Below are 25,086 nucleotides of genomic sequence, written 5' to 3' on the forward strand. Positions count from 1 at the left end.
TCTATAATAATTTATATAATAATTTTACTGAAAATTATTATTCCATATTATATAGCAGTAATTCATATTCAACAGACTGTGTTCCTAAAATAATATATAAATACTATACAACTAATAGTACAACTATTATATAACCCAATTTCAGTCTGGACAATGTATAAATCAATAAAACAATTGTGCAGCCATAGAAAAAAATATTTTAACAGAATAAAAAAAAAAAAAGAAAATACTGTCAGGTGGTCAATATCACAAAATAACCCCCAAAGCAAGGGGTTATTGCTTCTTCAATACAGAAATGGAAATGTTGGATGGAAACACTGATCCTATATAAAATTATTTGATTGTAAGAAAAAAAAAAAAGGATACGAGAGAGACATGAAACAAGCATAGTGCAAGACACTGGTTGTCAGAGACAATGGCCTCATATGCCTGAATACCATGACTGACTAATCAGAATAGAGTATTCCAGAGCAATGTGTAATAAGTTAGTAAAGTAATATACCTGCATAAGGGATAGGGGCATCTTTGTCCAATGCAACCAGAGGAGGGTCGAGCAGTACCGTGTCCATGTTTTCGGTGATGACACCATGGTAGGATGTCTCGATCCATGGTTTGTGCTTATTCACTACAATGGAGAGAGAAAAGAAAGAGAAAAAAAAGAATTGAAATTCTGAACTAAAAGTCTATTCAAGTTTTCAACAAACATCTCCTAAATAAGAATAAAAAACACAGAATCAGAGTCTTTTCTCTATGTTTTCATGCAAAGAATGGCTAATAATGGCGATCGAAACAAGTACAATAATCATGGGATGTTTGTCCAATTCCCCAAATGGCAGCATCCCTGTCTGCTACAACACGTATCCAGAGAAACACCCTCATTTATCTGGTCCTGGCGTGCTCTGTTGTTCCTGTGTTTTTTCCGTGGCTGCTGTATAACAAGAGATACCAAAACAAGATGCTAATCAATGGATGGCACAAATGCAATCTTCTACCCAGTGAAAGGAAAACATCCCTGCAAGAGTCTTTGTGCATTCAACAGCTTGTACCTAAGCAGTGTTTACACTTCTTGGAAAAATCTACACGCTATTGCCTCACCAAACCCCTCGATACACAACTAATGCCATGTCTGATAAGGTAAAAGAACTGTAGGGATTTATAAGGTTTATTAAAAAAAAAAAAAAAAAAAAAAAAAAAAAAAAAAAATCACAATTTTGTCAAAACACTAATGAGAAATATTTTATTAATCAGCACCTGAAGATTCAAAAAAAGTTATTTTGTTGCAATGGGGGAAAAACAAAAACAAAAACTACCAATTGGTGGTAGAGAAATGAATGATGCCATAGGGTTTTTCGCACAACGTAGTTCAAGGAACTCAGTTCCCCCAAACAGAGTTCCTACAACTAAATACATTCCTAGTTCCTGCGGTGCAAACACACCAAAAAGCGTGCAAAAGCCCCTCATGACACTCAAACCATGTGGCTTGCTGAGGCAATGTTATGTTTAGGTACTGTAAGGTCAGTAAGGTCAGTTTATGCAGAGACGTTTTGGATTTCCATGCATTCCAAAAGTCTAGTCTGTTTAATTTAGACTTGTGAAATAGTACCACATGAATGACCAATGGAAGAACGATATGAGGCTCAATTGAAAGACCTTTAAAGCTGCAGGTGTGAAGTGCTGGTATGAAAGTGGAGTAGAAGGTGTATTTTTACATTTGGGATTTATGTTGATTTTTTTTTTTTTTTTTTTTTTTTTAAATGTTCCACAGTTTTCCTTTTTGTTTTTGCTTTTTTTTTTTTTTTTACCACACGAACACCAGCTACTCACACTGACTGTGTGAATGAGGGGCTTATGGCTGCGCTCTTTTAACTTAGCAAATACCCAGAACACCTTTGCAAATCCATAGCAACCACCCTGGCACACACCACTCAGCACTCGCTCCTTAGAGGATGAAAAAATACATATTTTCCATGATTTTATTGCATAATTTCCCAGGTATATGGTGGAAGTGTTGGAAAAAAAAAACATTAATGTGGTTGATGCAAAACAAAACTTTAAAAGAAAAAAAAATGCTTTATTTGATTTGTCCCGTGTAATCAAAATCCTCCCCCACCATTAGTTAATGGAGTTTTAGATTAGTACTGGCTATTCAGCAACCCTTGCGTGGCTCAGTTCGAGATCCACCAAAGTAATTAACAAAAGAGTAAATTAAACCATTTCACACTTAAGGATGACATTCTACACAGCCAAGTCTGAGAAAAAAAGTCCTCCTGAAAAGCTCAGAGTGTCCTCATAACCCATAAGTAATCCCAGGCAGGGAACAAATCGTCCCATTCAGATGGCCAGATGATTAAACCAGCTGCCAATGTCATTTTCAAAGACTACAATCTTGCTTTCAATGAGTTTGTGCCATTTATCGCTCTCCCTCACTCTCTATTTAACTCAGACGCACTTACATGGACAAAACTACATGTTCAAACGTGCCAATGCATTTAAAAATAAACCCACTTTAAAAAAAATAAATAAATAAAAAAAAAATCCCGACCACTTGCAAACATTTTCACAATTGAAAGTGGCTATTTGAACAACACAGACAAATAGCTGGATTGTATCTATCTAGCTGTGTTATCCATACAAAAGACACCTACCTCAAGCTCAAAAGAGGTAAATAAATGTGTGCTGCAGATGTATGGACTAAGAGGTCAGATACACTGCAGTCTTATATTCCCATTCTGTAGAAAATGAATAAAAATTCACACAAAAAGGCTTTCATTTAGGTTATGCAGCTTGCATAACCTAAATGACACCTCGATGCACTAATAAAAGCCTGATTTATTAGGTAAATATTTATGCAAGCATTTTATGTGTGAAATGTCAGACTAGGAAAAAACATGTGGCTGTCATCATGTACACAAGGTACAGTAAATAACTGTAATTTGGATCAGGTACTTTCTATTATAATAATACACCTCTTCAGGCTCTAGTCACTGCAAATTCACATCGAACTCTCTCATTCTCGCTCCCTCTCTCTCTAATAAGGTTAGTGGTGTCACTAAGAGCAATATGCCTTCTCTGTAATCCCTGAGCTATTACCCATGAGATGTCTGCAGCCATTATACAGCATTAGAGCTCCGTGATGGAAGCTAATTCAATGTGGACTTTTCTCTTCCATCCACTCCCCTGCACTAGAGAGCTCTGCCTCACACACAGCCAAAAAAACACAAGACATAATGGCAGATGCATAAGTGTATACACACACCAAAATTTACCTCGCATTTACCATTAAGGCTGGCTGGAGTGTAGGTTCTGGGAATTCTGAGCTGCTCTAAGTCTTGTAATGAGCCTTTCCACAGGTTCCATTCTACTTCCTTTTCGGTTGAAAGGGGGGCATCCACTGACAATTATGTTGCCAGATGGACACTCTTACAATGTTAGCAAAACTAACATTAATATGACATTAAAATGCTTTAAAATAACTCTAAATACTTTAAAATAATACTAATAATTAGTAGAAGCAGTAGTAAAATTACGCGTTACTTACTCAAAGTCCCTCACATAAATTAAAAACCAATAATTATGAATAAAGGAAACCATAGCAAATGCAACGCAAGTAAATAAATAAATATGTCCAATATATAATTAAAAATAGCATAAAATAAACAAGATTATATATAACAACACAAAAATCATTTATATTTTATACGATATAATTTTTTTTAGAAGGGAAAAAAAAACTTTTACATTTCCTAGCATCACCCTTCAGTCGGTTCACCTATCTGCCTGTGAGCACAATCCAAATAACCTGAATTGAATTAAAGCAGGTGAGAAAATTCAGGTTGGGTCTCACAAGAGGACAAGAAAGGGGCTATTATAGAATCAATTATTTATTCAGCTTGATATATAATTATTCCAGCATTTCAAGCACCTGATAAAATGTTGCCGGGGGAGGGAAGTGAACGTTTGCAAATCTACTTTGACCCTTCTTCAACCTGCTATAATGAAAATCCCAGTCAGCATTCCAACGGTAATTAAACTTGGGGACAGCCTGCAGAATTGATGGTGAATTTTACCTCTCTCCCAGTGTCACGCAACAAGCTATTAATTTCTGACCGGTTGACACCGTAACATTACATTCGGCTCATAACATTGGAATTAAACAATAATCGAAACATGCGTGCGGGACCCAGAGGAAAAAGAAAGTGCTAAAGCCAGACACCAGCCAAGAATTACTAAAAAGAGAGAGAGGAGACCAGCGATATTCAGGAATACATACCTGTGTTACAGTGCCAATTTAGCATACGTGTTTTTGTATACATGGTGTAAACAACAAAAATTGCAGTTAAGACCAGCTAATGGACCTTAGCAGAAAAAAAGTCTTCTTGAGGCTCATTCACCCTCTTCAATAAGAGCATCCTGTTCATAACAAGCCTCCGCTACACTAGAGGATAAAGAAGTCATTAGCCAAATGGCTGGTAAACACGATCTGTGATAGCCGCTGTCTTGAGACAAAGACTTTAACTCAATCAAAGTCAAGAGAGTCAAAGATCAACCCCAGGCCGGCTAGCATCATCTGCTAGAGCCAGTGAGGATATTAGTAGAAAATTGTTCATTAACATCCCTTTCACTGTGCAAATGACCAGTACATAGCACTGTGTATTGGGGGGAAAAAAAAGTACATAAACGACTATCAGGAAGGCAGTAATTAGCCACAATGATTTAGCATAATCCAATACTAGCAGGAAGGAGTTTTCTGGTAGGGGCCGAAGGATAATTTTCAAATACATTAAGCTCAACCAAGCCGCATCCCACACGTCCACAGAGACGCACTTCTTACGCCTGCATCGCTCATCTTTAATGCTTATTAATGAGGTCATAATCTCAGTTTTTTCTATGGCAAGCAGTCAGATTTGCAGGTCTTCTGAGATTTCTCATATAGGGGGCCCAGTTGACTAAATTAGCATTTTAGCATGCTATTTTATAGCATAGCCATTAAAAAAAATGTTTGTATATTAAGGACTGCCTGAGTTAATTAATGAATGAACAGATCGTTAGGAGTGTGTGGAGTCAGTCTTGGACATCTGGAAAGCATCGTAAAAGGGTGGTGGGTATTGCGGAGGGAGCAGAATGGTGGATTTTACAGTGACTTCAATAAAAGGGGGGGAAAGAGTCGAATGGGTTTTAATGCCTCGAATGCTCGGTGGTGGTTTCAGTTGCTTTGGCCAACCTGTACATCTCCATTAAAAGCGATATATTGTAAAAATGGCTGTGGCAGCAAGTCCTCCTGCAATGTTCTGTGGTTAAAATGTCATAGCTGTTGCCTGCACATTCTCCAAGATGCTAGAGGTGACAAGTTTGAGACCAGCTTGTGTCATTTGCCAATCATGCCTCCCTTTTCCACATTACAGTCTTTTCTGTCAACTCTACATGATCAAAAGTGATAAACAAGGCCAAAAATAAATAACTCTGAAAGGAATAGCCTAATGTCTGATTTGGAATGTGCCTTAATAAAAGTAAAATAAAATTATTTAAAAAAAAAATAATGGCTTCTGAAAATTAAGCTTTGTCATGAAATTTTAAAATACATTCATTTTAAAATCTAATAATATTTCACAATATTAATGTTTTACAATACTTTGATCAAATAAATGCAGCCTTGGTGAGCATAAGAGACTTATTTTAAAAACTTTCACAGACTAAATATCTTAGAGCCAGTTTTACTAAACAGGGCAAATTAGCGCAAAGCGCAATCCCAAAACAGTGCCGATGGGTGTGGAAATTTCTGCGGGTGATTTACTAACAACGCACAAATTAAAGAACACAGATGCAACATCTCATTTACATATCGACCAATGCAATATACCAAGCGCAGCACAAATAAGTGTAGTCGCAAATAAAGAATAAAGAAATAAGTCACAGTACGTTGACAAGAACCGGAGGACAAAAAATGAAGGGTTGCAACAGTTTTGATAGACCTGGTATTGCGTGACTCCTAGCTGAGGTTTCCAAGTCGACTTTTATTTCCTGAAGCAAATTTAAAAATAACATGGCTTTGCAAATGATATGTTCGGATAATGTGTTCTTTCCAAATAAATTAATACGTGTGGAAAAATCCTCTCCCTTCTACCACCCGCTCTCTGTTCTCTGCGGTGCCTCTCTTAGCAACAATAACTGCAGCCATTTCAAGCGTAAAATTGTTTAAGACATGCTTTTTTGGCGTTAAATAATGGCACAAATACCAGTAATTTGATAAGCACAAACGTTAGTAAAACGCGTTGCATGATTCATTTGAATAATCTCCTCCCATAAATTTTGCGTCTGAAAGGGAAACTTCTACAAATGCATATTCAGTAAGGTAAGGTGCAAAAATAACTGTGTCCATGCCTTTTCAGAGCTAATTCGTCACAGCGCATCTTTAGTAAAATCTAACAGTACTATTTTAACGCCAAAAAACGGTTTGCGCTGGTGCAAGCTGTTAGACTTTTAAACTTTTAAACAGTAGTGAACCAACAAAAGACACTTCAGTTTGCCGGATATCACTATGAAGTGATATGCATGTGACAGCCAAAATTCGAGCAAAGTAACTCAGAAGAAACATGCTGAAAAAAACAAGCAATTTTTCACATGATTGTTAAAAAAATCTCTTCTTCTCATCCTGCATCACTTTGCACTACTTAAAAATCCTCTCAGGCCTTCATGGACATCTTCATAACCAAAACTGGCAAAGAACAAATATTCACGCTAAAGACAATTCACACAGGTGACATGTCTTGAATCTGCCATTGCTGTGGGAGGCGTTTGGGCTATTAATAAGCATTAATAGTCCCTGACACAAACGACTGAAAGACAGCAGAGGTTTATAAATGTCCTTATACGAACATGCCGATATAAACGACTTGTTCCCTTGTGTACATAAATTTTGCGAATCAACTTACTTAGGTCACCAGCCATGAATATAAATTTGTTTTATTAGACTCTGGACAAACATTGAAGCGAATATCTTTTGTAATGGAGGAGTTCTCCGCACTGGCATTTGCTACTGTCAGCCTGGCATCGATACCCCAGAGGATTCGGAAATGTCAATTGTCTGTAATTAGAAAGCTGGCATATTCATTCACGAGGCTTTGTTTCCTTGTCACGGAATTCGGGTCCTTATGGTCTTTTCATTAGCCATATTGTTTATCAGCTACATATGTGTGTGTGTGTGTGTGTGTGTCTATACCGCTTGAGACACAATCCACCCTTACAAAAAGATCGGTTTGATTACACACAGTGTGAAGTTACTTAAATTACGAGTCATTGTTAGAAACACAGAGAACTGATTGAGGTGGAGAGATGAAGGGTTTTAGGGGGACTTCAGAGGGAGTCGAATGAAAGCAAGGAGCGAAGAGAATAATGATCTCCTTACTGAGGCTGAGCAAGAGAGAGGGCAGGGCTCAACTCTCCATCTTCTCCGGATTAAAATTAAAAGGGCCTGCTAGTTCATTTTCTGTCTGTGGGAGATCTGGACGCTCAAGTGGCTCTCAGAATCTCTGGGCGTTTTGAGGAGACGAAAATGAAAATTGATGCTGGGGCTACAGCTCTGTGCCTCCCCCCCTGCACTTAGCAGGACATCTGCTGTGCCCACATACACATGCCTTTTATCTACCTTAGCGAGTGGGGCTGCGCTAAATCTACATATTTTCAATGAGTAGTCGGTGGGTTGTCAACTGGTCTTAAAGGGTTATTTCCTCCTAAAATGAAAGAAATTCTGCCATTATTTACAGCAATTGTTTCAAACTTGTTCAACCTTCTTTTGTCTTCTGAACACAAAATAAATTTGTTTCAGCGGTTTTGTTTTTGCAATGAAAGTCAGCGTTGGTTTGGACACCACAGATTTTCACTGTAAAGACCAAAAAAAAAAACACTCAAGTTACCTTCTTTTGTGTCCCACAGAAGAAAGAAACTCAAACAGGTTGAAACAACATGAGGGGACATAAAGGGTGACTGTGTTGAACTATCCTTTTTAAAGGGGTCCTATTATGTCCTTTTTTACAACCTGTAATATAAGCCTCGGGTGTCCCCAGAATATATCTGTGATGCTTCAACATTTATTATTCCATGCTGTAAATACCTCTTTTTGGGTGGAGGCAAAAACATGCCTTTTTTCGTGTGTGTCTCTTTAAATGCAAATGAGCTGCTGTATATGCTGTATTTTTTGTATATGCCTTCAATGGGAATCATTTAATGAGGGATAGTGTAACATGCATTGTATGTCTCCAGACGAAAATTCAGGACTATCGAGGCTTTTGAGGGAGTTGAAACATTGAAACATTACACTGAAACATTATTTCAGTCTTTCTACTTCAAAATTTAATGTTTAAGTAAATGTCAATTGCAGTTTCTTAGAAATTGCTAGTAAATTTCACAATTAGTTTCAGAGGGAAACCTGTTTTAAAGCCAGTGATTTTTCAGTGTAGGTCATGTGACAGTGAATACATGGTGAATATACTAAACAGAACATACTTTTTTAACAGTCATAAAGTTACTTTCAAACCAAATGTAGTACCTATTATGCGATGTAGATAGTATGCGATTTCACAGCTCAAGACTTGAAATAGGTTAGATGGGTCACGAAAGCGAGAACAGGGTTAGCAAACACTGCGATAACGGTCCTAATAAAAAGCAAGACCTGTGGATCTTGCATAATAATGGTAACATTACTCTCAGCGGGCATTTTGAAGTCTGTAATTGTCTTATTTATAATTGAGGGTGTTGAGTTTGTTACACAAATTGTGTTTTGATAGCTGTAAAAGAACTGCAGTTCCTCAGATAAAGCTTATCATATTGACAACACACTAAACCCTCTCTAAGAGTTTGCATTTCTAAATTAATCCTCTTTAAAGCACTTCAGCAAAAAAATATTACAGTTAATGTTTAAAACACATCTACATGCTCTAGATTATCTAAAAAGACAGATGACTAGTTGATGATCTTGAACATCCCTGTTGCCAGTGAGTTAAAGCCACAAAAATGTGTTTGAATCTGAAGGCATAAAAGACAGAAAGAGACAAATAAAAAACCTCTCAGTGCTACAGAGAGGAGCAGTGAGAGTCTACCTGAAAGGCATCCTTCAAGGCTGTGGAATACAATACCAACGTAAATGTGCATCTGTAAAATCACCATGGGAACTGTCACTTTTAACTGGTGTCTGTCAAGACACTTTATCAGAAAACGTCTCAGGTTGCGTATGTAACCCTGGTTCCCTGAAGGGAACGAGACACTGCGTTCGAGAACGCTAGGGGAACGCCTTCAGCGTGACCGCGCTCTGAATACATGTGTAATCTGTCCAATGGAAGGGCGAGACGTCATGGGCGGGTAACGTAATCGACCAGGAAGCATAAAAGCAAATGCGGTGGAACCGACATCAGCTTCTAGGAATGAAGCAACCGCCGGCAGGGATGCTGGAAGTATGGCCTAGAGACGCAGCGTCTCGTTCCCTTCAGAGAACCAGGGTTACATACTTAACCTGAGACGTTCTCTTCCAGGAACTCGAGCTGCGTTGAAAATGCTAGAGGAACGAGATGCCCACGTCACCAGACTTCCAAGTACCTGCCCTGTGTGTATCCCTCAGGAGCACAGCGAGGGCGAGAGAAAAAGGCCACTAGTGGCTAAAGTGGTAGGGCCTGCGTCCCAAAGGCCAACTTCTGAGAAGTGAGTCTTGATCCCCAAGAAGGGGGAGGGCAGAGGACTCGAGGCTATGGAATAGCATCCTGATCCACCACATAGCATAGCTCTCTGGCCGGAGGCCTCAGCCTCTGGAGGAATTCTGTACCAATCGGGCAGTTAACTGGGTTGAGGTGGGTTGAGTAGAGAGCTCTGGATTGGAGGATGGTCTCAGGAACCTCGGTTGAGAGACAGGAAGCTATGAGCTGTGCCTCCTCAGAGGCCACATCCACAGCTTCCACAGCTCCGGGCGAGGGTGGACAATAGTGCCCCCCGCCTGTGAGAGGAGATCTCTCCTGACAGGAATCTCCCATGGAGAGCCGTCGAGGAGAGAAATCAGGTCCGAGAACCATACTTGGCCTGGCCAGAACGGTGCTTCCAGTAGTAGGCTAACCTCGTCCTGGCGCACTCTTGCCAGAACTCCCGGGAGCAGAGTGATCGGGGGCAAGGCGTACAGACGAAGCCTCGACCAAGTCTGTACCATAGCATCCAGTCCCAGTGGAGCTGGATGACCCTGGGCCTCGGCCCCTGCCTCGACAGGATGTCTGCTCTCTGGCCGGAGGATTCAGCCTCTGGAGGAAACATGTAACTAGGGGGTGGCTACCCACTAAGAGTCCAACGAGAAGGGCGTGGTAGGCCGATAAAGCCGTCACGTAAACCTTCAGGGTAGAGTGGGTTACCCCTGTGGAGAAACGGGCCTGCAGGAACTCCAGAACTGTACCAATCGGGCAGTTAACTGGGTTGAGGTGGCGGTCTCCGCACCATGAAGCATACAGTTTCCTCATAGAGGGAGCTCTGGATTGGAGGATGGTCTCAGCAACCTCAGTTGAGAGACCGGAAGCTATGAGCTGTGCCTCCTCAGAGGCCACACCCACAGCTTCCACAGGTCCAGGCGAGGGTGACGATAGTGCCCCCCGCCTGTGAGAGGAGATCTGTCCTGACAGGAATCTCCCATGGAGAGCCGTCGAGGAGAGAAATCAGGTCCAAGAACCATACTCGGGCCTCAGCCCCTGCCTCGACAGGATGTCTGCTCTCCATGGTGGTCTCTTAGATCTGGGAGAAAGTGTTTGAGTGCTCGAAGCACGGCAAGCATCTCCAGGCAGTTGATGTGCCATGTGAGATGGCGACCACTCCACAGACCGCGGGCAGGGTGGCCACTCATGACCGCTCCCCAACCGATGAGGGATGCGTCTGTCGCTAGCATTACGCGGCGACTAGGATCTCCCAGCACCAGGCCCTGAGACGAGAAACAAGGACGTCTCCACATGTCTAAGGCATCGCCGCTTGACCTTGAATGCGAAGTGGGTTTCCCCTCAGGGAGAACTCCTTGGTTCTGAGCCACCAGTGTAGGGGTCTCATGTACAGCACGCCAATAGATATCAAGTTGGACGCAGCTGTCATCAGACCCAGCAGTTTTTGAAACTGCTTGACAGTGAGTGACCGGCCTTCTTTCACTCTCTTGACTGACGTGAGGATCGACTCAATCCGAGCAGGGGACATGCATGCCTGCATCGTGGTCGGATCCCACACCACGCCTAGATAAGTGGTTCTCTGTACTGGAGAAAGTACACTTTTCTTGGCTCCTTCAAGTGCGCGAGAACGACACGTCAATGTCGAATTGCCAGCTGCTCCGATTGAGCTAGAATCAACCAATCGTTGATGTAAAAGTGCGGGGTGAGAGTGCAAGGCCAACGGGAAGAACCCGATATTGTAAGCTTTGCCCCCAAAAGCAAACCTCAGGGACTTCCTGTGAGTGGGAAGGATGGAGACGTGGAAGTATGCATCTTTTAGATCTATCGTGACAAACCAGTCCTCGGACTTGATCTGAGACACGACCTGTTTGAGTGTAAGCATCCTGAACTTCAGTCGTATGACTGAGCGGTTAAACTGACACAGATCTAAAATAGGACGCAACCCTCCATCTTTCTTTGGAACAATGAAGTACCGGCTGTAGAACCCGGACTCTCTTTCGTGAGGAGGGACCACCTCGATGGCCTCCTTCCTCAAGAGAGTGTCTACTTCCTGTTCCATGACCAGAGCCTGCTCGGTGCCCACCAACGTGGGAATCACCCCATTGAAAGGCGGTGGCGGAGCGCCAAACTTAATACGATAGCCTATTTCTACAGTACGCAGGACCCACTGAGACACATTTGGCAGTAGTTTCCACGCTGCCAGATGGTCTACTAAGGGAACCAGTCTCTCGAGACTGGCCTCTGATGTACTCAGAGCTGCTGGCTGGGTGCCCTGAAGCGGAGGACCGGCAGGAGACGGCCGAACCAGGAGCTCTAGAGACCCCCGCAGGGGTGGCGAGCTTCTCAGCTCCGCTACACTGAAAGAAGCGCTCGCTGGAGACCGCTGCGCCCTGGAACACTGGCAGTGTTGGCAGACCGATCTCCTGAGGGCACTGAGGAGAGACGGGCACCGTATAATGTGATGCACGCTGCTCTTCCCCAGAGGGTGTCTGCCTATGACCCAGGACCTCAGAAGTCCTGGGTCATAGGCAGCAGGACGTTTTAGCCAAAGACTATCCAGCGAGAAAGACGGTCCGCAGATCCGCCTTCTGCTAGAAGCCTTTGGCCCGGGAGCGCCACTCTGACTCCAATATCATGGGGAGTACGAGAAGTGATGCTCCCTAAATGAGGAGCTGGAACACGGTTGGGGCTGCTCCACCCAGCAGCCCCTGCTGACCACCTCAACCTCCTCAGAGGAAGAGAGATAAAGCATCGTACTCTCACTCGAGAAATGTCCCAAGAGGCTCCTATACACACATAGGACTTGACTTCTCCTAGTTAGATGAAATACATCATTTAATTCCTCAAAATTAAATGCAGAAAGACAACCAGATGAGTAAACACGGTCTGATATGAAAAGGATTCATAATAAGAATGAGAATGACGTAATGCACGCATCGCCCTCGGCAACGCGCGCTGCAACAGCTAGCTCTCACTCAAATGGGGAAGAACCGCACCGCGGACTTCCAGCCCTGAGCTAGAGTGCTAGATCTGGGGAATGCAGGTGGAGATAGGGCGAACCCGTCTCCAACCTGTCCGCCAGATCCATGTTGCGATCCCAGTACGGCAGGGAGAAGCACAATCAGCCCCTTATCTTTAGAGCTGACAGCGCGAATATAATGATATCGTCATTCATAATATGCTTGTGCAAACACTGCAGCTTTACAAAGCTCATCGGCGTCCTTCACGTCCACCTCCTCAGAGGAAGACAGGCGGAGCGTCGAGCCCTCTCTCTGGGGGAGAAGAAAGAGCGGGCTTCCGATCCCAGAGAGCGGGCGCTGGATCTGATGGGAAAGGAAGAAGATAGGGGCTCACCCGTCTTCATTCGCTCCACATGATCCATGTGCGATTCCCACGAGCGCAGCTGATTTTTTTCCCCTTCATCTCATAAAAGAGAGTTTGAGTAAATGATTAGGCTATTTGCAGGGTACAAGATAGTAATTCATAGTAATAATACATGGCTAAAAACTTAAGCACCTTCTCAAAACTGATAACATGCTTTTTGTTTCTGAAGCATGCTTTTTGTTTATTTTTGCTGACAGACACCAACGTTTCCCACAGACTTGTAAATGCAAATTCATTCTCTGCCAGCAGCAGGTGCTGCTGGAGCAGCAGAAGTATAGCAGTTTCCCTTGTAACGGCTATAATCAAATAAGCTCTGCGCTCACAAACGATACTTTTCAGGCATTACAGGAAAGACAAAATGAAAATGACATAGAAGCTTTTCTGAAGACGGTGGATTCTTTTCAAAGATACATTCATGTAAAAACACCCACGCTGCATTTTAATTTTGAAACGTGCAGTGATCAGTTTACTCGATGTATATAAGCCTTTTGGTAAATGTATTTGCGGCAAAAAAAAAAAAAAAAAAAATGTATTTGCGGCAGTCAGTTTTGATATTGTGACGAGCCGCCATAAATAACCTAATGTATGGGAAACACTGGACACTGCTAAGTCAAATGGCCGTAATCTAAGTGATAACAAAAATAAAATTCACACATATTACACAGCCTATAAATCAGCCTAATTTGCAGCACAATCGGCTGATGTTGATTAATTAAAAAATTCCAAAAATCGGCTCAATTAATTGGTTGACCTCTACTGAAGACTGAAGTAATGGCTGATAAAAATGTCAAAAAAAAAAAAAAAAAAAAAATCACAAGAAAAAAAATTATATTTTGATCTAAAACAGGAAAGTTATTTGAAATTGTAATAATATTTCACAATATTACTGTTTTACATTTGCATTTAGTCATTTGCCAGACGCTGTTATCCAAAGCGACTTACAATTGGGGAATACAAAAAGCGATTCATCTTGAAGAGGCAATCAGACAGAGGAAGTGCTCGTAACACCAAGTCTCAGTCATTGTTCAAATAAGTACACACTAGTAAGGGAGGGAAGATAGAGGGAAAGATCAAGTTTTTTTTTTTTTTTTTTTTTTAGTTTAGAATGAAGTCAAGTACTGCCGAAAGAGATGAGTTTTCAGCTGTTGCTTTAAGATTGACAGGGATCCAGCATTCCGGATAGGGGTGGGAAGATTATTCCACCAGCCAGGAATGGTGAACAAGAATGTTCTGGAGAGTGATTTTGAGCCTCTCTGTGATGGTACCACAAGGCCTACCACTTGTTTTACTGTATTTTTGTTCAAAAATATACAGCCTTGGTAAACATAGGAAACTTTTCAAAAACATTCTTTACAAATATAGCCTATGCATTGGAACTATTACATTCTAAATAAATAAAAATAGATTGACATAACTTCTATCAAGCATTTAAATTAATAATTTAATCCAATAAATCATTATTATTGAATTATAAAATTGTATAAGCATCTGCAAGATTGTTTCTGCTTCACAGTAAAAACACTTGTAAGATATAAAATCTAATTAGCTGAAAAAGTTGCATTAAGAAATACATTTGCAACTGTGAGGTAAAATTTTCTGATTAGAAAAGGTTTGTGTAAAGTTTTAAGGATATTTAATTGTTTGTCACTGTTTCTGATGACAACATTGCATGTGAGAACTGAGAAGTGCAAATTGTGTGGGTGGGTGTGTGTGTGCGTGTGATTGATGGACTTACAATCTTAAAAGATAAAAAACAGATCTTGGCAAGATGGGCTGAATATTTTGATGCCCTCCTTAATCATCAGTCACCAATTAATTATTCTTGGAGGAGCTACCAAATCGGCAAACTATTCAAGACCTTGATCACCATCCAACATTCCTAGAGGTACTGGCAGCTATTAAGTCTCTCAAAAATAATAAGTCCCCTGGCAATGATGGCATCCCTGCTAAGCTCCTTAAACAAGATGGCTACCTGTGTACCAGGATGATCCATCAATACATTCTACAGGTTTGGAAACTGGAGTGTGTCCCTCAACAATGGAGGGATGCCAATATTGTAACACTATACAAAAACAAGGGTGAAAAGTTTATCTGCAGCAACAGTCGAGGTATATCACTATTGGCAGTAGCAGGGAAGGTCCTGGCAAAAATCATGTTATGTCGGCTGGTGGAGAACCTAACTGAACATTTGCTACTAGAATCACAATGTGGCTTCAGGAAGAATCGGAGTACTGTGGACATGATTTTCACAGTTAGAGAGCTTCAAGAAAAATGTCGTGAACAGCATCAGGACCTTTTCATGGCTTTTGTTGACCTCTCCAAAGCTTTTGATACAGTGAACCGTGAGCTGCTCTGGGACATTGTAACAAAGTTTGGTTGTTCAAAAAAATTCGTTAACATCTTGTCACAGTTCCTTGAGGGAATGGTAGCTTGTGTGACCATAGGTGGTCAGGAATCAGAGCCTTTTAGAGTATGCACAGGAGTAAGGCAGGGATGCGTGTTGGCACCTGTACGTTTTAACATCTACCTCCTATGTGTCACAAAGCTCCTACATGATAAACTTGAAAGCAGCAGTGGCATCACTGTTAACGTCAGGTTGGATGGAAACCTCTTTAATATCCGAAGGTTCCAGGCCTCTACCAAGGTCTCAGCAATGCAGGTTCTTGGGTTGCAGTATGCGGATGACTGTGTGCTTTTGGCACATACACCAGAAGACCTGCAAATTATCCTTGTTGCTGCTGTGAAGACATACAGCAGATTAGGTTTGTCAGTCAATACTGCTAAAACTGAAGTGATATGTCAATGGAAGCTCAGCTCTCCACCTACTATGTAGGTTTTTACAATAGAAAAACAATCACTTACAATAGTACCCAGTATCCTTATCTGGGCAGCATTGTATCAGAGGACTGCAATCTCAATGTCGAAACTGAAAATCGGAATAGCGCAGCTGGAATCAGACAGAAATAAAAGGAAACAACAAAAAAAAAAGACTAAGGAGATACACAGCCATGCCTGCCCCTACAAATTCTGACTTTATTTGCCCATCTTGCAATAAAATCTGTGGATCAAGGATAGGGCTCTACGGTCATCAAAGGATACACCGTAAATGAGGAGGAAGGTCATCATCAGATACGATGGACTACCGAAAGATTGCATATGCTCAAATGAAATGGAGTGTTATCTACATTTGCACTACATCTATTCATTCACGAGACATTTTTATCCAAAGCGACTTAAGTGAGAAGGGCTATGCCTCAATCTATTATTATCTATTGAAGGCAATTTGCACCACCTGCCAGTGAAGGTACAACCTTTGATAAAAATTTACAGTTAATATCTGCCCTATAAATCAACATTCAACACATTCTGAATGCGTTGTGTACTTATGACTCATAAAACACAAAGAATTATATGTTCCACTAGAAAACTGCCACTTGAGTAAGTACATTTGTTGATCGCACTGAGGTCTCCCACACATCCCATCTGAATTCAAGCCCGAGCCATCACTGTTAGACAAACGCTGTTGCTTGGTGGGATTGGAACGGAGCTAAGCTCTCACAGAGGGAGGTTTCTGGTGTGGGGAAAATGGCAGGGATTTCCTTCTGCATCCTCCAAGAGAGGCTGGCATACAGGGGGGATTTTCTCAGCTGACAGAAGGAGAGAGGCGCTGGTCCGCTCAGAGGGACACAAAAATCCTCTTTACAGTCCTCATTGACAGTGGCGGTACCGCCTGACAACTTCGTAACAGCTCACGAGAGAAGGTGGGAAAAAAGAAAGCAGGAGGGGAAACCTTTAGGCAGGTGTTTAGCCCATGTCCTGAAGCCATGATTCTTTCACACAAAGACAGATTTACTGCCTCTCAGCTTTCGACATTTTCCTGACAAATCATGCAGGCTGGACATGTAAACATGGTACAAGGCCTCACAAATGACATCTCAGCCAAATATGGAGGCTGTAAAACAGCGCTTTGTTTTATGTTGCTGAATCATGCATTTGGGCAGATGTAAACATCACATTTCACGATGCATAGCTTTTTGTTTGCTTAATAGCACATGTTAAATGGCAGAAGGGAAGATAATAAAGATGAGATTGTTTTCAGTCGTAGCCGTGTGTTTATGATCACACTGCCTGTGATTTCATTTGAGTATGTTTGTTAGTGGCACACAGCTGAAAGGAAGAGCATATGTTGTCTTCTGGATGCTGATTTTCCGCATGGGATGCTAGTGTGCCCAGGAGGCTTACTAACTAGGTACGGTAATCATCATGAATGTAACAAATTGGGTTCCAATTAATGATTTTTACTACTTTTGAGGAAGAAATATTTGGAAGGAAATGCCAAAAGATATATAATGTTATATAATATGTTATAGTGAAGTGAAGTGAAGTGAAGTGAAGTGAAGTGAAGTGAAGTGACATACTGCCAAGTATGGTGACCCATACTCGGAATTCGTGCTCTGCATTTAACCCATCCATAGTGCACACACACAGCAGTGAACACACACACACCGTGAACACACACCCGGAGCAGTGGGCAGCCATTTATGCTGCGGCGCCCGGGGAGCAGTTGGGGGTTCGGTGCCTTGCTCAAGGGCACCTCAGTCGTGGTATTGAGGGTGGAGAGAGCGCTGGACATTCACTCCTCCCACCTACAATCCCTGCCGGCCCGAGACTCGAACCCACAACCTTTGGATTACGAGTCCGACTCTCTAACCATTAGGCCACGACTTCCCCCTAATTGATTATATGTTATTTAATAATAAAAATAATAAAAAAATGTTAATATTATATATATATATATATATATATATATATATATATATATATATATATATATGTGTGTGTGTGTGTGTGTGTGTGTGTGTGTGTGTGTGTGTGTGTGTGTGTGTGTTATTGCTAATATTGCCTCAAGTACACAATGATATTCCTACAATAGTCTATAATTACTGACGAGTTATGATCCCTCTGAGCACGGACACAACGCTTGTCAACATCATATGAATCAACAGAACAAATCTCACAACATCCTAAACAGACTACATGAGTATTATTATAAACATTTATACATGAATGGAGAGCTCATTCCATCTAACATCTACATCTCCTATAGACAGCACATCATCCTCCACTCATTATGGCAAATTTACATACAGTTCTGTTGTTCATTCTTACTTGATTTACAAACTCGTACTATATCAATATTTTGCTTAAATTTCTCTACACTTGTGCAGTGCAGAGCCGTTTCTGCATTCATTTCACCGCAAACAGGTTTGATGTGATACTTAAAGGCCATTTGTTTAAATGGTTACCACTTAGTTATGATTAAGTTAAATATTTGGAAGGTGGGAAATCATATTTAGCATCGCTTTTTGAACAAAGCAAATTACTTTGTGTCATTTGATAGTGCATTCTGATTAGGGTTGCCAAATAGGCTACTTTTATACTGCCGTCGCGGGTTAAAACGATTTAACGATTTTTCTCTCTGATTAAAAGACCGTGAATTGATTAAAAGAATAGTTTACTATAAGCTTTTCAATTTTAAGACGGGAACCATGGTTGGAACTAAATTCCATTCAGTTTGGTGGGGTTAGTTTATTTAATTTATATAAATATGGTTCCTTACCCAATAATTGAATGATTTCAATGAGATGTGTTTGATTTAAAATAAACATTCTGATCTTTTTACCTTAAAAAATGAATTAACAAAATATAGGATTGTTTTTTTTTACTCTGACTTTCAGGTTTTTTTCTCACTTAAGCTTTTATTAACCCAATTAACCCTATTTTAATGAAGAACAGATTTTCCAGCACAAACTGACCTGGACTCATGCTTGTTTAAGCTCGTCTTTTCAGCAGAGCGGTCTATGAGCAGAAGCCCACAGATACGTGGCATCTCATCCCAGTGTCAGTTCAAAGTGTGGCATTAATCCTAAGAGCAGCTGTCCGGAGTTATCCTCTCGCCTCATGCCCAGTCATGCCCGCTTTCCCTCTAACACTCCTCTTCTCTCTACACACTTCATCTGCATTGTAGATGGGATTATGCCACGGCGCTGAGAACTTGTCTAAACAAAATACATCCCCGCTCCTGGAATCCAGTAAGACTGTTCTGCGTGTAAACTAACCAGGATAATTCACTGTCAGTTTACAGCGTTGGCAGAAAAGAGAAGCCGACTCTAATCTGGTTTGTCTGCTTAAGGGAGAGTGACTCTGGACACGATTGTGAGAAGAATCAAACTCACACAGACTCCTGACCCAAAACTGCCAGTCCTGAGAGGCTTCAAAACACATCGTCACACAACCAAATCAAATCAGTAGTGAGAGGCAGGCACACACACACACACACAGAGTGACAAGAGTTGGAGAGACTGGCAACGAAGAAGAGGGGGAAAAAAGGCTGAAAAATATTTTGAGGATGGATGGAAGCCAGTAAAGGAGTTAAAAGAAGTGAGGGAGATATAGGGAAGGAACAGCGCAAAACAACAAAGCCAAAGTGCAGCACAGAAGAAGATGAGTTGAGTTAAAAGAACGTGGATGGAATCAGGAAGGAGCACTTTAGACCAATAAATCACTCGCAAAGAGCCCCTCACTGAGACCGTAACACTGAGAGAACTACGAGAGCACTTTAAAGCAACTCAATCCCTAAATATCCGTCTATACCGTAAAAGACTTCAAAACAAGAACTCTCTGTTTGCACAGTGGGTAGTATGCATGCTTATGATGCACAAAAGCTGTTGATTCATGGGGAAGCTGGTTTGACTTAGGATTTTTAAATGGCCAATGCTGGTAGTTCTACAGAAAAGAGTTTGACTGTTAGTCAATATACAGACATTGGGGTACATTGGGTTCCAAATGTCTTAGACCACCCTGAACATTTGGGTTTTGAAAACATGCATGCATAAATAAACAAACAAACAAACAAACAAACAAACATTACTCCTGTCTCTTCAGTGTCACATGATCCTTCATAAATTATTGCAATATACTAATAATCTTACTGACCCCAAACTTCTGAACAGTAGTGTAATAAATAAATAAAGCTAGCGTGTACTAATGTGATCAATGCCTGAAACTTTGCATTACAAGCACTTCTTTTGTTCATTTGCCTCTTTATGATGAATCCCTTGTTGTATTCCTCAATTGTAAGTCGCTTTGGATAAAAGCGTCATGAAATAAATAATAATGCTAAATGAATAAATGTAAACGCATTATCCATTACAAAGCTGAGGGTTTATTTTGGATTTATCAGACAGTCATTTTCCTCCACTCTCAAATATTTCAATTTTTTTCCCTCCAGTCTCAAAAAAGCATTTGGAGATTACTCTAAAATACAGACAATGGATAGCAGCTTCTGTTACAGCAGGGCGCAATCATATCCTGAAGCTCAGGGGCACTGAGGACGGGCAGGGGTGAAGGAGAGCTCCACCATGGCAACTGAGAACCACATGAAAGGAGGAGGAGAACAGAATGATAGGAGGAGAGCAGAGCAGTAACATTCACCCAGGCCTCTATTTCAAGGCGGTCCTCTCACCTGGCCTCACAGCAACATCACAAAATCACAAGCCCTTCCTGTGAGAAAAGGAGAAGAGGATATTTCCAACATGAATCTGACAGCTCGATCTCATGCCCAGCGGTACGACCCAAAATCTACCGCCGGGCGAGGGCAGTGCTGGATGTGAAAGAAGATTTTATGTAGTTTCCAATCAGATCCAATCCCTTTCAGGTGGGGATGTTTAGTTAATCGCACAATTAGAATTGGATTTTGATTCAGGGACTTACAAATTACTTTAAGTTAAAAATAAACTATTAATCAATTCGTTTTTAAATATTTATTAAATTAATATTTACTCACTCAGATTGTCTCTTTATTTGTTTGACAGCAAAGAGGAAAAAGCCTCTAGCTTGAAGTGAAAGTGCTTTTAAAAGTTAGCATTGCAAATGTTGGTACTCATCTAAAATATGATTCATCCAATACATGCTTTTTCAAAACAAAACAAAAAATGTATAATTGATTCTAAATGAAAATAGTTAGGCTATAATACATTTTATAAACATCATTAATGATGAATTTAAACAAATGTAAACATTCTTTAAAATTATTAAATTATGAATTTTTGTGCATCAGTGCTTTTGCCAAAGCATCATAAAAAGAACACAGAACACGCAGATCAGATCAGATCTCCAAAAAAGTTGAAGCATCAGCGGATGCAATATCTGCCATGCCGGCTTCTTTTCTCCCCTTGAGCGTTTCTTTTATACAGTTTAATATCTTTTTATTGCTCTTATAGCGGAGTTCGTTAGCATGTGGAGACGTGCGTCCACGCGCACAACGGGGATTAGATAACCTCACACTTCATGACATCTTCCTCGATACGCCACGTGAATTAAGAAGCAGAATCTCTCTGCAGCCTGCGCATGCAGGAAAGCACAGTCAAGCTCGCCTTCATTTTTCGACTAACTAATAAAAACAGAGAGGCAAAGGCCACTCGCCCTCCTCTGAGGAGAGTTTATTTTGATTTTGATTTAAAAAGACTGTCTGTGTTAGTCACACAGCTGAGAGGCCGCGCAGAGACGGGCATGACAGAAGAAAACGACGAGGAGGACGAGGTTAGGGAAAATTATGAAGGGCCGCTCGCTATTTTGACTGCATTGCCAAAACAGCCTGGCCGCTTCACAGAGGTAATTTCAAAGGAAAAGTCTTGGACACACCGTGTAAACAGAGCGCTATTTACATAGGGATTCCCTCAGTCTAAAAGATCAGCTTTGAAACGGATTACAGGTGTGAACTCCCAACTCCTGCGTTACACTGATACCAAAGCCACAAGGTCCAAAGCTAATAACCATGGAAGTGTGGTGACAAAACTTTACCGGTGGTGGGTAGCGAGAGAGTGCGTGTGCGTGAATGAGCGCACCGGTCCGTGAGAGCCCATGAGTGAATGACTGAAAGCTTGCAGTTCGGTGCACGAGCCAAGATGAGGCTCGATGAGCCGCCCCCGCAGCATCTGGAGGGCTTTTTCCATTCAAACGCTCATATCGGCAAAGTTGCAGCAAGCCGTGGCACCATCCGCCTTTCTCTCGTGCTCATCTTTCGTCTTCACCCTCCACATCATCCCTCTCCAGGGCTGTGATAAGAGCGAGGCTCCATTAGCACCTCTCTCTCTCTCTCATAGAAGCAAGCTGGAGATAGAGCAGCCATGATGGACTATAAATTGTAGGGAATGCTTCCTGCTGAGAAAGAGTAGCAGAGACAGAAACGTCACGCCAAAAAAGAGAGAGAGAAATAGGGAGGGATGGTCACAGCCAAGATGCATGGGCTGTCAGAGTCACTAATCATAGCCCACCAGCGCCATATTAATCACTGGATCACTGCCACTAGTTTGTACCTGATGCCTGGAGCCAACCATTCAATAACCTTTGAGAAATTGAGAACAACTAAAGGATGAGATGTGTATTGCTGCTGAAGCACCAAAACATGGTTCTCGGACAGATGAATTATTTCTTCGCACACACAAACATACATTTAATTTTTAAACATGTTATGGTGAAAACAACAGGAGTTGGCTTCTTACTGTTTTTAACACATGCCTTATTTTTGTCAAAAAATAAAAAACAAATAAAAAAATCAGATTTGCAGCTCTACTCTGTATATATTAGATGTAGTCTCACAAACCACATTTTGGTCTATTTTGTATAATAATCTGGTTCATGTTGTTTACTCTGCTACAAAGTGAACACTCATTTAAAATTATTGCACAGTGCTCTGTTCTGCAATAATGCAAGTGAAGTGAAGTGACATACGGCCAAGTATGGTGACCCATACTCGGAATTCGTGTTCTGCATTTAACCCATCCAACGTGAACACACACAGCAGTGAACACACACACACCGTGAACACACACCCGGAGCAGTGGGCAGCCATTGCTGCAGCGCCCGGGGAGCAGTTGGGGGTTCGGTGCCTTGCTCAAGGGCACCTCAATCGTGGTTCAAGTCTCAGGTCCAGCAGGGATTGTCGGTGGGGGGAGTGAATAACCAGCACTCTCTTCTACCTTCAATACCATGAGACCGAACCTCCAACTGCTCCCCGGGCGCCACAGCAATATGGTTGCCCACTGCTCTGGATGTGTGTGTGCACTTAGGTGGGTTAAATGCAGAGCTCGAATTCCGAGTATGGGTCACCATACTTGGCCAAACGTCACTTCACTCACTTTTATTTACAAATTCTCTCCCATGGCCTCATTATATATTATAAAATAGATATTAAAGTGGATGCACACTTCAGAATATCGATGGAAATGGCATCTGGTTTTGCCTACTTTTTTATGAATATTGTGAACTTGCACATACTGCTATGTTCACATACTGTTTTTAGCCTGCTACACAGTAGTAGGGAAGTATGCAAGTTTGGATGCAACATGCGTTTCACACTATGGAAACCCAACAGGAGCAAAATCTGTCTTTTTATACAGCATTTTAAAATCAGCATGAAACATAGGTTGGGATCATCTATTCTTTACTATTGTAATGTATATCCAAGTGAAACAGCTTTGTAAATGAAAAAAAAAAGTAGGGTGAGACTTAATTTTGCTCATCAGGAATTTATGGGATTGCAGTTTGCCTTTGCTGCAATTTCACGTGAATGACAGGTCGCTATAAGAGAGGGATTATTGTCCCGCTTTGGCACCGGTGCACACGTTATCAGAGAAATATGTTGTTGTGAGGGGGAGGGGAATTTAAAGGTTTTGAATAACAATTATTATGTGCAAAGATAAATAATTTATAAACAACACTTCAGTATTCCATGAACAAATAAGAACTGTCAGTTTTGATTTCATGGTGACTAAGCCCTAAGAAAAACTCTTGTTTGTGAATAAACCGATTTATATTGTTTGTGTACACTTACAATACTATTGCACACACAACATACAGTGAGCTACAGTATTTAGTAAGATAAGGCTAGAATTATGGTAAAAAAAAATTATCCCCAATAGGTTTGCATGAAACAAAAGTTGTACAAGCTGAATAAACCATCTGATTTTGAGAAATATATAGTTCACCTTTAAAACATGCAAATGTCAGTCTTGTTGCTGTACAATACAACATAACAAGAAGGCAATAGTTTATTACTGTATTTACATACTGTTTTCTAGGAATCATTGAATGGTTGACTGACCAAAAAAAAAAAGCAAACAAATTGTGAAAACCAGAGAAAATCATCCTCAGAGGGGCTGTAGTAGAAAAATGGAATAAAAATGAACTTACAAAAGAAAAATCTCATCAACCCCAAAATGAACTGCAAATGGGAGGGATTCACTGTCTCGCTCTGTACCTCTGGGTTGATTCGATTTAGCAGAGGAATGATTTGGATCCTTTAATTAACAAGATGATTTGTGCACATACTCATGTCTCACACACAATTGTTCATGCAGCCTTCTCCAAAGAAATAAGCAAACGGCACAAACATCCTTGTTTAACAGAAAAAGTGATTTTTTTTTAATCATTCCCTAATTACCTGGCAAAATTCACACAGGCTCATAGCGCACACCGCTTCCAAACACCTGGCAAGCTGCTTGTTAACACAGTGAGCACACACACACACATATATACAGGTGCTCAAAGGGAGACCTGGAGTGTGAGGTCTCTCTGTGTTTAAAGGTCGTGACCGCATCCCACTGGCAGGAGATTCTGAGACCAAGTGTTTGTAAGGGTTGAAAGCTGTGCTGAAATAAACACCTCAAAACCAGTGAGAAAAAAAAGGAAGGTGGGTATAGAGACACACTGAACAGTCTGGGGAATATGGTTATTTTAAATCCTGTCATGATGATACAATTACAGCCTTCAGACAAGCAATTGTCTGCAGTTCACTTGCTGTAACCTTAAGGGGAGGAGTTTAAAAAACATGACAACTTGGTGATGTAAACTGATAGTCAGCTCAAAGGAGGTGCAAATGAAAAGGCAAATTAGGGCTGTTGATTTAGCATTCCTTTAGTGTGATGGAAAAAATTACATATTAAAATTTAACGCATCCCATCCCAAACCT

At 41.1% G+C, this 25,086-nt stretch overlaps 1 protein-coding gene across 1 annotated transcript in view; it reads right to left on the reverse strand.

Moving 5' to 3' along the window:
* The window catches only part of LOC306880786 (calsyntenin-2-like), a 222,906-nt gene that overhangs the window by 125,799 nt on the left and 72,021 nt on the right, over window positions 1–25,086 (reverse strand). The window contains exon 2 of the mRNA XM_079434551.1: window positions 503–625. Within this exon, the coding sequence (XP_079290677.1) occupies window positions 503–625 (123 nt within the window). The remainder of the gene's footprint in view (window positions 1–502; window positions 626–25,086) is intronic.

This window comes from Barbus barbus, assembly GCF_936440315.1.
Source record: "Barbus barbus genome assembly, chromosome: 15".
NCBI lineage: Eukaryota > Metazoa > Chordata > Actinopteri > Cypriniformes > Cyprinidae > Barbus > Barbus barbus.